The sequence below is a fragment of the Sciurus vulgaris genome (genome assembly GCF_902686455.1).
Source record: "Sciurus vulgaris genome assembly, chromosome: 2".
In the NCBI taxonomy this organism is placed as follows: Eukaryota; Metazoa; Chordata; class Mammalia; order Rodentia; family Sciuridae; genus Sciurus; species Sciurus vulgaris.
Window position 1 is genome coordinate 113,836,605 of NC_136462.1, and position 13,778 is coordinate 113,850,382.

At 53.0% G+C, this 13,778-nt stretch overlaps 1 protein-coding gene across 6 annotated transcripts in view; it reads left to right on the forward strand.

The window, feature by feature from the left end:
- Positions 1 to 902: 902 nt before the first annotated feature.
- Positions 903 to 13,778, forward strand: part of SMAD6 (SMAD family member 6) — a 72,240-nt gene continuing 59,364 nt past the window's right edge. For 2 of the 6 annotated variants that reach the window (XM_079129567.1, XM_079129568.1), the window contains exons 1-4: positions 903 to 2,838; positions 3,832 to 3,930; positions 9,072 to 9,209; positions 10,805 to 10,861. In XM_079129567.1, coding sequence (XP_078985693.1) covers positions 2,025 to 2,838; positions 3,832 to 3,930; positions 9,072 to 9,209; positions 10,805 to 10,861 — 1,108 coding nt within the window. In that variant the 5' untranslated portion in view covers positions 903 to 2,024. The remainder of the gene's footprint in view (positions 2,839 to 3,831; positions 3,931 to 9,071; positions 9,210 to 10,804; positions 10,862 to 13,778) is intronic. The other 4 variants (XM_079129571.1, XM_079129572.1, XM_079129570.1 and 1 more) reach the window with 3 other exon arrangements.

Consider the following 13,778-nt stretch of genomic DNA (forward strand, 5'->3'; position numbering starts at 1 on the left):
TTTTTTCCCCTCCGCGCGGGACCAATCCCGACTTTACAAGCTTGAACTTTTGCCACCCTCGGACGAGCGAGCGCGCCCGAGGAGGTACCCCGCCGCGCCGGCTCCAGGGCAGGAGCGGCCTTAACCCTTCCCGCGCCAGGCGTCCGCCTTGTGCCTCCGCGTCCCCAGTCCCAACCCTAACTTACCTGTATTCTCGTGGTGAAACATTGCTGGGGAAAGCACGACCCTCTATCCACGTCCCGTTGCAAGGAGCAGAGAATAAATTGGCGAAAAGCGAGAAGGGAGCACCCAGTCTCGAGAGGGGCCGGGGCCGGTCGGGGCCCGCCTCTCTCGAAAGGAGGGCAGTGGCGACGGAGAGGAGCCATGGAGAAGACACTCGCTGCCTCTACCCCACCCTGTCCAAGTCCCTACCTCGGTCGTTCCTGCCGGGAGCCCCCTTGCGCTTAGCGTCCCACGCCCCAGGTTTGGCCCAGCAGAGCAACTCCCGATTCTGCCCCGGGGGTGTGGAACCTTGGCATCTTCACGGAAAATCTCGCTACTCCAACACAGCCGCCCCTACCCTCCAGAGATGCAGGGCAGGAAAGCACACACGCACACCCATTTTTATTATCCTGCACTCGGATGGGGATTTGAACTGACTCTAAAGTGCAATGTGTGTTTGTAAGCTTGCGCATAAACCAGGGAGAGGCAAAACGCCCCGTTTGCGCCGGAGTCTTGGTGGGTTCGCCAAGCCCTCGCGCACTCGCGGGTGGTTTGTGTAGCCCTCTGTGTTCCTGTGCTCGCCGGCATCCGTGCCCCGGGCGCACCTCGAGCTAGGGAGAGAGCCGCGGGCGCTGTCAGGCCATGGGCGGGGGTGCTGGGGCGGGCGTGGGGCGGGGGCCGGGACTCGGCCCGCCCCGGGAGCCAGCCCCTCGGAGCCTCGGGCCCTGCAATGGGACGTGTTCTCCTTTAAGAGTTAAGAAACTTGAAACCTTGTTTGCGCAACAATCAGCGCCGCGGAGCCGCCAAAGTGTCTAGACTGGCATATGATGGGAGGCAGCCAATGACTCCGCGGCGCTCCTCCGGGGGCCCTCAGTGTGCGTTTGAGGAGAACAAAAAAGAGAGAGAGAGAGCCGAGCTGGGGAGCGAGCGAGGGAGCCGAGCCGCGAGGAAGAGCTGCCGGGCGCTGCCTCGCCAAACCTCGCAGGGACCGCGGGGCCACCGGGAGGCACTTCTGTGGAGGGGGGAGGGCGGGCGACCTCGGCAGCCGCGGCGCCCCAAGCGTCCGAGCGTAGCGTGGGGCGGGCTGCGACCTCTGCCTCGGTGGATTGCGTTTTTAATTAAGGATTCCCAGCAGCTCTTTGGGATTTTTACAGCTTCCACTCATGTGTTGACACCCGCGTTCAGGAGAAACTCGCTCCAAGTGCATCTAGCGCCTGGGACCTGAGACGGAGTTGGCCTTTCATGCATGCAAATCCAGGGATTTGGATTTTGTTTGGGATTTTTCTTTCTTTCCCTCCCCCTCCCCTTTTTTCTTTTTTGCAGGGAGTTGAGGGTATCGACAAGCCTACCTTTCGGATCCTGCAGGAAAAGCCCATGTAGTTACGCGCTTGTGTTTTAAAGGCAGGGTTTTCCAGACACATTTGGGGGTTCGACGCGAGCGCTTTGTGCTCATGGACGAGCCGCGCAACTTTTGAAGGCTCGCCGGCCCATGCGGGGTCTTTCTAACTGCGCGCTGCCTGCAGCCCCCCTAAAGCGAGGGGGCTGGAGTTAAGCCGCCCAGCCGCCGAGATCCATGTAGCCGCTGGCCAGGCGCGGACTGCGGCTCGGCGTGCGCTTGTTCCCGTTGTCCCGACCGGGCGAGCTCCCTCATGTTGCAGCCCTGCTGTGCCCCTTCGACGACAGGCTGTGCGCGGTCTGCACGGCGCTCCGCGGCGGAGCTTCATGTGGGGCTGCGGCCCGCGCAGCCGGCGCCTCGCTGAGGGAACGGACCCCTGGTAACCGGAGACCGCCTCCCTCCCACCCCCGGCGCCAAAGGATATCGTATGTTCAGGTCCAAACGCTCGGGGCTGGTGCGGCGACTTTGGCGAAGTCGTGTGGTCCCCGATCGGGAGGAAGGCGGCGGCAGCGGCGGCGGCGGTGACGAGGATGGGAGCTTGGGCAGCCAAGCTGAGCCGGCCCCGCGGGCACGAGAGGGCGGAGGCTGCGGCCGCTCCGAAGTCCGCCCGGTAGTCCCACGACAGCCCCGGGAAGCGGTGGGACAGCGAGGCGCCCAGAGTGCGGGGAGGCGCCGGCGCGCAGGGAGCCCCCCGAGACCCATGTCGGAGCCGGGGGCCGGCGCCGGGGACTCCTTGCTGGATGTGGCGGAACCGGGAGGCCCGGGCTGGCTGCCCGAGAGTGACTGCGAGACAGTGACCTGCTGTCTCTTCTCGGAGCGGGACGCCGCTGGCGCGCCCCGGGACGCCGGCGACCCCCTGGCCGGGGAGGCCCTGGAGCCGGCGGCCGGCGGGCGGAGTCGAGAAGCCCGCTCGCGCCTGCTGCTGCTCGAGCAGGAACTGAAGACAGTCACGTACTCGCTGCTGAAGCGGCTCAAGGAGCGCTCGCTGGACACGCTGCTGGAGGCTGTGGAGTCCCGCGGCGGCGTGCCGGGCGGCTGCGTGCTGGTGCCGCGCGCCGACCTACGCCTGGGCGGTCAGCCCGCGCCGCCGCAGCTGCTGCTCGGCCGCCTCTTCCGCTGGCCCGACCTGCAGCACGCCGTGGAGCTGAAGCCCCTGTGCGGCTGCCACAGCTTCGCTGCCGCCGCCGACGGCCCCACCGTGTGTTGCAACCCCTACCACTTCAGCCGGCTCTGCGGACCAGGTGAGCGCACCTCGCGAGGGCCGAGTGGGGGCCTAGCCTTCCCCCTCCCTGCATCCTCCCCTGGCCTCCTCTCTGTGACACTGGGGCGGGCGGGCACAGGGGCCGGCGCTCCCAGTGCCCCTGAGCATAGAAGCTTCCAGGAGAGGCGCCTACCCTGGCCAAGGGGAGTGAAAAGGAGAGCCGGCAAGTGAGTGAGCGCACAGATCAAATGGCAACTTCATTCTAAGTCTCCAGCAATGGGTACCCATAAAGTGGGTACAAGTTGGAGTTTTCTCTGTGCAGCTTCAGCGTCATTGAGAGGGGAGGGCATATCAGAAAAGCCAAAGAAATGGGTGCCATTGCCCCCACCACCCAATTTCAGAATTTACTCGAAGTGGGTACCCAGGTTTTTAGCATTTGTATGCATATGCCTATACCCAGGCTGCACTTTTCGGTGAAGGTACCCACAGTTGTGAAATTGGGTATATATAAATTGTGGCCAGAGTCAAAAAGTATTCGTGAAATGTCCCACTTGTTCTTTTATATACTTTGCAGCAACGCTTTTGTAGGTTATCCCCTCTCTCATTCCCAGCATCCCTTATCATATGTCAGGGTCCTCCATCATCACCATTCTCATTCTCTTGTGTTCCGCTTTCCTCTAGAGTTGAGGGTTCTGAAGGCATCTGAGACTAGGTGAGGAAGCCAGCTATTAAATTACCTCTGAGAACTGCACCACTTCTTTGTTCTGCTCTGGGGATTTCCCCAACACACAGCATCCCCAGCCTTACTTACCTGGGCAGCCCCTGGGTGCTGGAGCAGAAGTGAGGAGGCGGGGAGTGCTGGAAGGCAGGGATCTTGCAATCCCCTTGCTCTGACCTCTGCACCCGTAACCTTCATTAGGGGGTTTGTGTGCATCCATTAGGTGGCATTGGGGGTTTTGCAAGAATGGGGCCTGCAGAATTACAGGCTGTTGGCCCTGGGAGGACTCTGAGTTCCTCCATTCTGACTTCCCAGGAGAGAGTCAGCACCCAGCCTGGAGGCAGAGAGATGGTCAGATCACAGAACTCCTGACTCAGTGTGGAAGGGGAAGGTGGGAGCCTGGATTTGTCACAGGTGACTTGTGTGTGTGTGTGTTTTGGGGTTGAGTTGGGGTAGTTGCTTGAAGGGAAAGGAAGTTTTCCCTCAATGGTGATTCCTGAATAGAGGGCATTGATGTGTGTTGGGGGGGTGGGGTGGGGAGAGAAAGAGAGAGAGACTTGCTCCCCACATGGTCACTCTACATCATGTTGGGCAGACCCTGACTTGGGTTCCATACTGAGCTTCCTGTGCCTGCTGCTCTTTCGACAGTTTCCCCTGGAAGAGGCTTTCTCCCCTCTGTTATTCCTGTCTCCGTCCTGAAAAATGGGTCCTATTTATGATGGTCTGGTCCCTGGTTATTTTTTTAGTAGGAGATGAATGATGGGGTCCACTCCACTCTTGTAGCAGGCCTTTGTAGGTACTTTCTCTTTCACCAAGTCAGTGACCAGCAAATGTTTGTTGAGCATTTACTCTGTGCCAGGCACTGGGTTGGGTGCTGCAGCTGGCAGTGTAGAAATGTGAGTAGGATCTGTGCCTTCAAGAAATAATCCTGGGGAGGAAGGAGAGATGGGAAGAGGAGGAGGGAAGGGGGTAGGGCCAGGTCAGTGGTTGAACCACTAGCAGTGCTGAGGGTGTGTTTGTATCAGAATCCCCCCCCCCCCCCCCCAGCTCCACATCTCTAACCTGGAACAGCTTTGTAGGAAGGAAGGGTCAGAGGAGGAGAGGACCAGCCCAGCCAAGAGGTCCTGCAAGCTCAGTTGGGTGGGCAGGAAGGGGAGGAGCAAAAACATTGATGGACACCAACAGGTCCCATTCCTGCTCCTATTCCTTAAACTGGGAGTTCGCCTGGGTGGTGGTTTGAGTTTGGTAGACTTGGGAAGTTATAAGGTTGGAGGAGAGTCTGGACACTGCAGTAGAACAGTTCTTCAACCTGGACCTCTGTCCCAGGCTTGCCCATCCAGTAACCTGCCACTTGACCTTGGATGAATTACCTCCCCTCAGAATCTCCCTCCCTATGGGTAATTCTGGACTACGCACTGGGACTTGGCTTGCTTCTGCCCCCCAGAAGGAGGTGCTGTTGTAGGGACAGCTGTGTCCTGAGTCTATTTCTCTGCCTCTTTGCTAGCTGCTAGCCTATGAGGCCTGGACTTAGTCACACTGGGGGCAGCTGGAGAGACCAGCGGCCTGAGCAATCTTTAGTGTGGGCTGGGTTGACCCTTTTGCCTTTTCCTGGGACTGAGAACTGGGGAAGCCCTCTGCTGCCCACCCCGCCCCCACTGTCTGGCCGCCAGACTGGCTCCTGAAGCTGGCTCCTGAAGCTGGGCGGGCGCATAGCTAGGGCTCAGCCTTGCGCGCCCTGATAAGGAGACTCTTCCCTCCAACTGCGGGGAGAGGACTGGGGCAGGGGACAGACAGACAGACTAGCACACAGAGCAGACACATGGCTGGAGGAAAGTACACGGGAACACCCAGCATGGAAGGACTGAGGAACACCCACCTGGCACTAGTCACCAGTGTTCCTCCCTACCCCCAGCCAGCCCTACAAGGAGTCCCAGTGACCGGAGGCCCTTTCCTGGGCAGTGTGAACCCCTGCTGTTCAGTCAATCCTGCTTCATCCAGAAACTTGCTTTGGGGCAAGTTTTCCTCTCAAGGCCTCTTTTCCCATCTGTAATAGCTGGGGGTTTGGGGGCTGGGGATGTAGCTTAGTCGGTAGAGTGCTGGCCTCGCATGCACAAGGCCCTGGGTTGGATCCCCAGCACCGAAAAAAAAAAAAAAAAAAAAGGTTGGTTGAGGTCTGAGTGCACAGGCCTTCCTCCCCTCTGCTTGCCCTGCCCCTGTGCTTTTCTCAGAAACGGGGCTCTTCAGCCGAGGGCCTGTGCCAGGCTCTGTCCTGGGCACTGTGTGGACCCCAGGGAGTCAGACCCCAGCTCAGCCTCCTTCCTGCCCGCCCCCTGCTCAGGGCTAAGGCAGCGCTGAGCCCGGTGGGTGCCTGTGTGGACGGAAGTGTGGAGAAATACTTTGATCGCAGCTCTGACCTGTGTTTATAGAGCTCCTTTCTCCTGAAAGTACCCATTAACTTTGGAGTAAATCTCCTGCTCTGTGCTTCACCACTTTTTTTTTTTTTTTCTGTAATTATATTCAGTAAATTACTATTATCCAAATTGTGCCCGGGAAAGAGACAGAGTGAGAGAGAACTTCTAAACGACTGGAGGAGGCCGCCTAGGAAAACACAGGGTTCCCAGGCCAGGACTGGAGGAATTAGAACGGGCCAGAAAGTCCTCCTTTTATTTGGCCTGGCATTATCCCTTTGAAATGAGATCAATTTCAAGTTGGGCTTCCAAGCCCCCGCCCCGCCCGGCCCAGCGGCCCCTAGGCCTGCCTGTCTGCTCCTTGCTCCTCCTGGAGGTGAGGAAGGGGTGATAATGTGCAGTTTGCCTCTTGCTGGCGCCAGCCGGCCGCGCTGTTTATCTGGCTGCGGGGGAATCTGGGCAATTAGGCTCAGCCGGCCTTAAAGTGCCAGGAGCTCCTTTTCTGTGTCTCCCATCCTGGGGGTTGGGGTTGAGCCTCTAGGTTCTGGGGGAGGAGGGGAAGGGCGCCTGGGAAGCCCCCTCCCAGTTCTCAGTTACCCCTTGGAAGGGGGAAAAGTTCAAGGCCAAGGAGGTGTGTGAATCCTTTCCTAAGCAAGATGTTGAGCTGCAGAGGTGAAGGTTGGAAGGGATTGGCCCAAACTGCAGCTTTGCCAGGCGCAGGGGAGGCTGTGAACTTTCCTCTGGCTTCCATGTTAGGTCTAGATCCCAGAAGGCTAAGTACCCCCTGGAGGCTTACCCGAGGCCTGCCTGGGCTGAGCACCAGCCTTCGGGTGCACCAGGCCCCTGGCTGACTGCTCTCACTTCTGAAGGAAGCTGGAGGAGATTCCTGAAGTTAATGCCTCAGGCCAGATATCTGAAGGGGCTGGAGTTTCTGAAGTCTTTCTCTTTTTCTGTTATGTCCATTTCTTTCAGAGGGGCCTGCAGGACACTAGAAGTTCTGTTCAGGGTTAGAGCATCTAAATTGTTTTAAAATCACCACAACTTTTGCAAGTTCTAGGATATCTTTTTTTCTTTTTTTGCGGTGCTGGGGTGTTGGGGATCGAACCCAGGGCCTTGTGCTTGCGAGGTGAGCACTCTACCAACTGAGCTATCTCCCCAGCCCTAGGATATCTTCTAAGAGGGTGATAGAGGACCTGACTCTGACGCACAGGTTCTTTTCTGATCCTTTGTCTCACCCCTCACATGGTTCCACTAGAGGGTCACCTTACCTGCCTGAGATAGTGTCCTGGAGCCCCATTCTTACATATTTGGGGGGCAGGCCTGGCTCCAGGGAAATGGAATAGGAGTGGCAGTTAAGAATTATTTAGAGTTGTTCATAGCACATTATTCTTACTGGCAAAATGGGGAAACAACCCAACTGTCCATTAGCTGAGGAATGGATAAATAAAATGTGATATATCCACACAATGGAATATTATTTAGCCATAAAAAAGAATGAAATACTAACACATGCTACAACATAGGTGAACCTTGGAACATTATACTAACTGAAAGAAGCCACACGCTAAAGACTAGATGCTGTACAATTCCATTCATATGAAACTTCCAGAATAAGCATTCATAGAGACTAGTCAGTGGTTGCCTAAAGCTCAGGGGTAGGGTATAGGAAGTTACTGGTAATGGGGACAGTTTCTATTTGCAGTGATAAAAATGTCCTGTAATTAGATTGTGGTGATGGTCACACAACTCTATACTAAACTAAAAATCACTAAACTGTATACTTTAAAAGGTTGAATCTCATGGTCTGTGAATTATATTTCAAACTTTTAAAAAACAATGATCTGGTATTGGTTTCCAACTGGCCTCCCCTTTGTTTAGTCAAAGTAGAATAGCATCTGCAGTTACTTTCATGCGTGGCCTTGGGTAGGTCCTTTTCCTGGCTGACACCAGGTGTCCTATCAGTTAAAAGGAGTTGCATAGATGGGCACGGTGGTGCACGCCTGTGATCCCAGCTACTCTGGAGGCTGAGGCAGGAGGATCACAAGTTCAAGGTCATCCTGAGCTATTTACCAAGACCCTGTCTCAAAATGAAAAATAAGAAGGCCTGGGAATGTTTCTCAGTGGTAGAGCACTTGCCTAGCATGCTCAAGACTCTGGATTTAATACTCAGTACTGCAAAAGAAAAAAAAAAAGGAGTTGAGCGTGGTGAGCCCCTAGTCCCTTTCAGTTCTGAAGTCCTAGATCTCAGTCTCTGCTGGAGTTGGTAAGCAGTTCTGAGCAAACAGTTTTGCTAGAGCCAAACAGGTCCTCCTGAAGTTCCTCCTGAAAGTTTTTCTGTCCTTTGCTAGCTGGCATGTCTGCATTTCAGGTTCATAGATTTTCCTTCTGTCTCATTGATGGTTTCAGAAACCCACAACTCCGGTGTTTCCCGGGATGATGTTAAAGCCCAAGGCCTGGGTGGCTTCTGCAGGGGGAACTTTGCATGCCCGTCCTGCCTTCCACCTTTTGAGTCTCAGATAAACAGTTCCTGCAAGAGGTGCTAGGATCAGGAACCATGGCTTGACCATAGCAGTCACCTCCATTGCTTTGGGGACAGGGTGGGGTGAGGAGGTGAGGTGTGTGGGGCGGGGACAGATGCACGGAGCTCCATGCCATGTGTCACTGGGCGTCAGCCAACTGTATTTTTACCAAAGTAATCCTAATCTAGGAATTACAGGCTTTCTGAGACATTTGTGGGGTAGTGAAAAAGTACATGAGACTGGAGGTCAGAGATCTGACTCTGGTTCTGGTTCCTGAGGGAGGCCCTTCCACTGGGTAGGCCTGTCTCCTCCTCTGTTCAGTGGGAGCACTGGCCTCAGTTCCCTTTCCCTGCGGGGCTCCAGTCCTTCCTCTAACATACTCTTGTCTTGCGAGGCTGGTCCTCACTAGAAACAGGCCTGTAGGCCTTCAGACCAATGCAGTAGATGGCTCCTGTTGACCAGCCGGTAGCCCCTCTCTGTGAGTCTTGTTTGAGGTCTTCTCTGGCCTTACCCCAGCATTGGCCCTTAGTCCTCTCTCCATGCCTTTATCTACAGATGTGCCCAACTCACTATGTCCCTATCACTGATGCTTTTGTCCTCAAATATTATGTGAGCACTTTCTGTACAGGTGGTGTGCTGGCCCCAGCAGGGACCAGGGCTGTGAGACCCGGCGCCTCCTCATTCCCTGGCTCATGGAGCAGTGGAGCAGAGTCTGGCCTGGGCACAAATCCCACCTCCACCGTGATTGGCTGGGGGGCATGGGCAGGTCAGTTTCCTCATCTGTAAAACGGGGATAATAATGCCATCTTATTATTTATTTTATTATTGAGAAAGGATTAAATACAAATAGGTGCCTGACAAGCAGGATTACCTGCTCTATGCAAACTGTTTTGCTGGAGCAAATGGACTACTCCATGATTCAATCTTCCTTCTCCCTAACCCCCATCCACAGAGTCCCTGTGTCTAGGCCTCTGAGTCTCCACTGTGTTGAAGCAACTTCTGGCTGGAAAGACCAGGGTGGGGAAGAGGTGAAGTCTCATTGGGTGTATGGAGCCCAAGAAATGCTCCTCCAACTAATTGTGCCCTATTATCATTGCGAAAACACTTATTACCCCTGTGTCATTCCTGATACCCGCCTAATAATAGTTATTACCACTTTATTACTGCGGAGTTTGCCTTCCTTTGCGATTTGATGGTGTTGAGTTTCATTTATGGAAAATGAAGGGTCATTTCATTCATGCAAATTGTTACTTAGTTTAGCAAATTGTTACTTCCCGTAAAGCAAGAGGCTAAGAAATTCTTCTGAAGGCAAAGTATATGTTTTTAAGAAGGAGTATTTTAGGCAAATGAAAGGAAACCTAAAGGAAAACACCAGAGACAATAAGGAATCAGAGGATCTAAGAGGCTGCCCACTCCTGCCCTTCCTTTCTAAAGGGGGACACTGAGGCTGAAAGCTGGAAGCAACTGTTTTAAGGCCTCCTGTGGAGCTGCCTGAGCTAGGTTTGGCTTCCTAGGCCACAGCCAGCCCTGGGGTCCTCTCCACACCCATGAATGTTAGTTCTTATGCAGCTCATTTGGAAACAGATTTCATGTCTGGGCCTTGGGATTCACCCTCAGCTCTGACGAGGCATGCCAAATTTAGCCAGTAAAATGCAGGATGCCCTGTTAAATCTGAATTTCACATAGTCCACATTTTAGTGTAAGTATATCCCAAATACTGCAAGGTGTATACTTACACTAAAATACTATGCTGGGACTGGGGTTGTGGCTCAGTGGTAGAGCACTTGCCTAGCATGTGTGAGGCACTGGGTTCCAGTCCTCAGCACCACATATAAGTAAAGGTCCACTTACAACTAAATAATATTAAAAAAAAAAAAATACTATGCCATGTTTACCTCAAATTCAAATGTGTGAGCATCCAGTATTTGATCTGGCACCCCTATTTCTGACTTCCCCTGCACTGATGTATAATAATAATTGGTACTATTTATGGAGGTGTTTTTCTACAGTGCCAAGAGCTTTGCTAAGCATTTTACATACATTATCTTCTTTTACCCTCCTGGCAAAACTGGGAGGTCTATATGATTATTATCCCCATTTTATAGCTGAGGAAACAGTGTCAGGGAGGTGAGGTGACTTGCCTGAGTTCACACAGCCACAGATGTCAGAATAGGGGTGGTGCCCAGGTCTTCCTGTACCCCAGACCTGTGGCCTTAACTCTTGCAGTAGATTTGGGCAGCAGCGGTGGTGAGAGACATGAATGGCTTCCCGAGGGCTGAGGACACTAATAGTTAACCACATGTAGAGCTCCAGGTGTGACCCCCCAACCCCAGCAGTGACATGCTGTCTCCTGTCTTTCAGAATCACCGCCTCCCCCCTACTCGCGGCTGTCTCCTCACGACGAGTACAAGCCACTGGGTAAGTGTGTCCTCCCTCAGCACTGGGGGCGGGCTGGAGGCTGGGCCGGGTCCTCTGAAATGGGGTGAAGTTTTGCGAGTACCCCCACCGTCGGGCCAAAGCGAACCCAGCTTCTGCAGCCAGCTATTTACGTCTTGAAATACCGCAGCTCATCCTTAGCCTTTCTGTGACCTTTAAACATGGGCCTGTCGGAGATGAATGAGTTCTGACTTAAGCATCTCATTGGAGGTGGATTGGAATTTCTGGGTTTCTTATCCTCTCTTCCCCTCCCCCTACTGGAGTGGTTCTGCCTTAGGGTGTACTAATTAGGAGTGTGACAGGTAAGTTGGACATGAAGTCCTTCTTGAGAGAAGCTGTATGCCTCCTCCCCAGCCAAGATGTTCACTCGGACAGAAACGACAGTGGAAAGGGGTAGAATGCATGTTTATTGGCACAAAAGGCCCCGACAGGGACTGTCCCCTTGGTGAGCTTAGTGGAGGTGGTAGTGTCATTGTAGAGAAGTCCCCTTCAGAGGCAGTACACGTTTTCTGTAAAACCTTGAGGCTAGATCATTAGCTTGTATTCTGGGGTAGATGCTTGTCATTTTAAAAGTAGATGTCCTGTGTTCGCTGGCCCTCCTGACTGTCTCTCCAGCGGGACTCAGAGCAGAGGGTGGGAGCCAGAAAGCGCAGGAGCCTGTAGGCTCCTGGCGGGGTGCAGTGGTTTGGCCTTAGCTGTACAGGAGAGCTATTCTCTGACCCAGGCAGTTTCTGGAGGATGCAGGCTTTCAAAGTCAGACGGCGTGGCGTTGATGCTAAAGCATTCCCCAGTGACCGCAAAGAGTGGGCTTTGTTTTGCTTTTGGTAAAGGCGTCTTCCCAGTGGTGTGTGTCACCACCATCTGGGAGGCCACTTCTGCATGTCATAGCCTCTCAGGGACTCACCTCAGTTTCCCCCTACCTCTCTCACCTCTGTGGGATTGGAAGTGCCCACTAGGTGCCCTCAGAAGTTTGACCTCCAGTAGGAAGGGCAGAGGCTGCCCTGGAGGGTGCGCAGATCCAGCTGTGCAGGGGTGCTCCCCACTGTGTGTTTTGGTCCTCATTCCAGAAGCTGGATCATCCTGTGGGTGGGGGACCGTATGTAGTTAGTTCTTTGGGGACCTGGCACATTCACCTGGGGGATGATGAGGAAAGGGGTGAGTGGGGGGTCACCCCGCTGAAGGGCAGCAGGGCCGAGACTCAACCCCAGAGCAGTCCCCATTTAGGTCCGAGGTGCTTGTGCTTCACTCACAGGCTCACCTCAGCATCATCGTCAGTGCAGTTATACTGGTTGCTTAGAAAACCCCTGGTTCCATTAGAAGGAGAAAAAAAAAAAAAAAAAAAAAAAAAAAAAAAAAAAAAATATATATATATATATATATATATATATATATAAAACAAAACCAAAACCCAAGCCTCAAAAGTTGGTAGTAAATGTGGCACCTCAGTCTGACCTTCCAGACCATTGCTCTGAGGGACTGTGGTCAGGCAGCCCATGATAAAACAGCAAAGCCAGAACACCATCCAGCCCTGTAGAGTGACCACTTAGAAACCTACAGGTGTCCCCATTATTTTACAAATGGGACAACTGAGGCCCGGATAGAGGAAGTGACTTGCTGGTGGTCATTGGAGCTTAGCTCTCCATCTGTTCTTATGTGACTTGTGAGCTAAGAATGGTTTTTATTTTTTAAATGGTTAAAAAATATATATATAAAAGGAGTAATATTTCCTGTCTCATGAAAATTATATGAAATGAAACTTCAGCGTCCAGAAGGAAAGTCACACAGGAACACAGCCACGTACCCTTTTCCTTTCTACATGGCTTCTTCCTCTCCACTGTGGCAGTGAGTAGCTGTAACAAGTTGTATGGCTTATAAAGTTGAAGGTTTTTTTTTTTTTTTTTTTTTTGGGTACCAGGGATTAAAGATTGAACCCAGGGTGCTTAACCACTCAGCCACGTCCCCAGCACTTTTTAATTTTTATTTTTGAGGCAGGGTCTCACTAAGTTGCTGAGGCTGGCTTTGAACTCCCGATCCTCCTGCCTCAGCTTCCTGAGCTGCTGGGATGATCGGCGTGGGCCACCAGCCCTGGCCAAGTTGAAGATATTTATTCTCTGGCCCTTAAAAGAAAAAAAGCGGTGACCCTGACGTTGCTGACTGTGAGGAGGGGAGACTTGGAGCCTGGGCTCCAGGATCTGCCCAGAGCCCCTCCCCAGACTTGGGCATTGGTGGAGTTCTGGAGTGTCCCTTACTTAACAGCCCCTGTGACATGGCTGCCTACCATCGAGGGCCTCATTGGAAACACTAGTTGTGAGGGTTTGGCAAGGGTGTGATGGGGACCTGGTAGCTGTGAAAGGTGGAAGCCACCTGCCCTTCCAACTCCTTCTGGAACCCTCTCCATGTTTGTGTCGGCCAGGACTCAGGCCACGAGGATGCTACTTCAGATGTGAAGTGGCAGCGAAGCTCCAGGCATTGAGCACTTGGGAATATCAGGTGCTAAAAGCAAAAGTCTTTTCAGAGTTCCCACTTAGGCATTGAGGTTTGTTGTTGTTGTTGTTGTTTGTTTTTTAAGATTTTCCAAGGGCCTTTATTTTCCTCCTAATACTTCTCCTAGCAGATAACTTTTTTGTTCCCTGATAAATACTCCCAAGTTTTTTTTTTTGTTATTATTTTCTCTTCCTTGCATTGTTGCTTTTTCATAAACAAAAAGTCAGTTCACTTCTAAGCCTCTATGATCACATGAAACCAAAAAACAAAATAAAACCCAGAGTACTCAGTCAGCATCTGGCAAGTGGGAAACAAAAAAAAAGGCCAAATTGGTTAATGTTTCATCTTCCCGCTCCCCAAGCCATGTGGTAAAAGGGAAAAATTCCTGCAAGACCGAGTGGAATTCTAGCTAGCT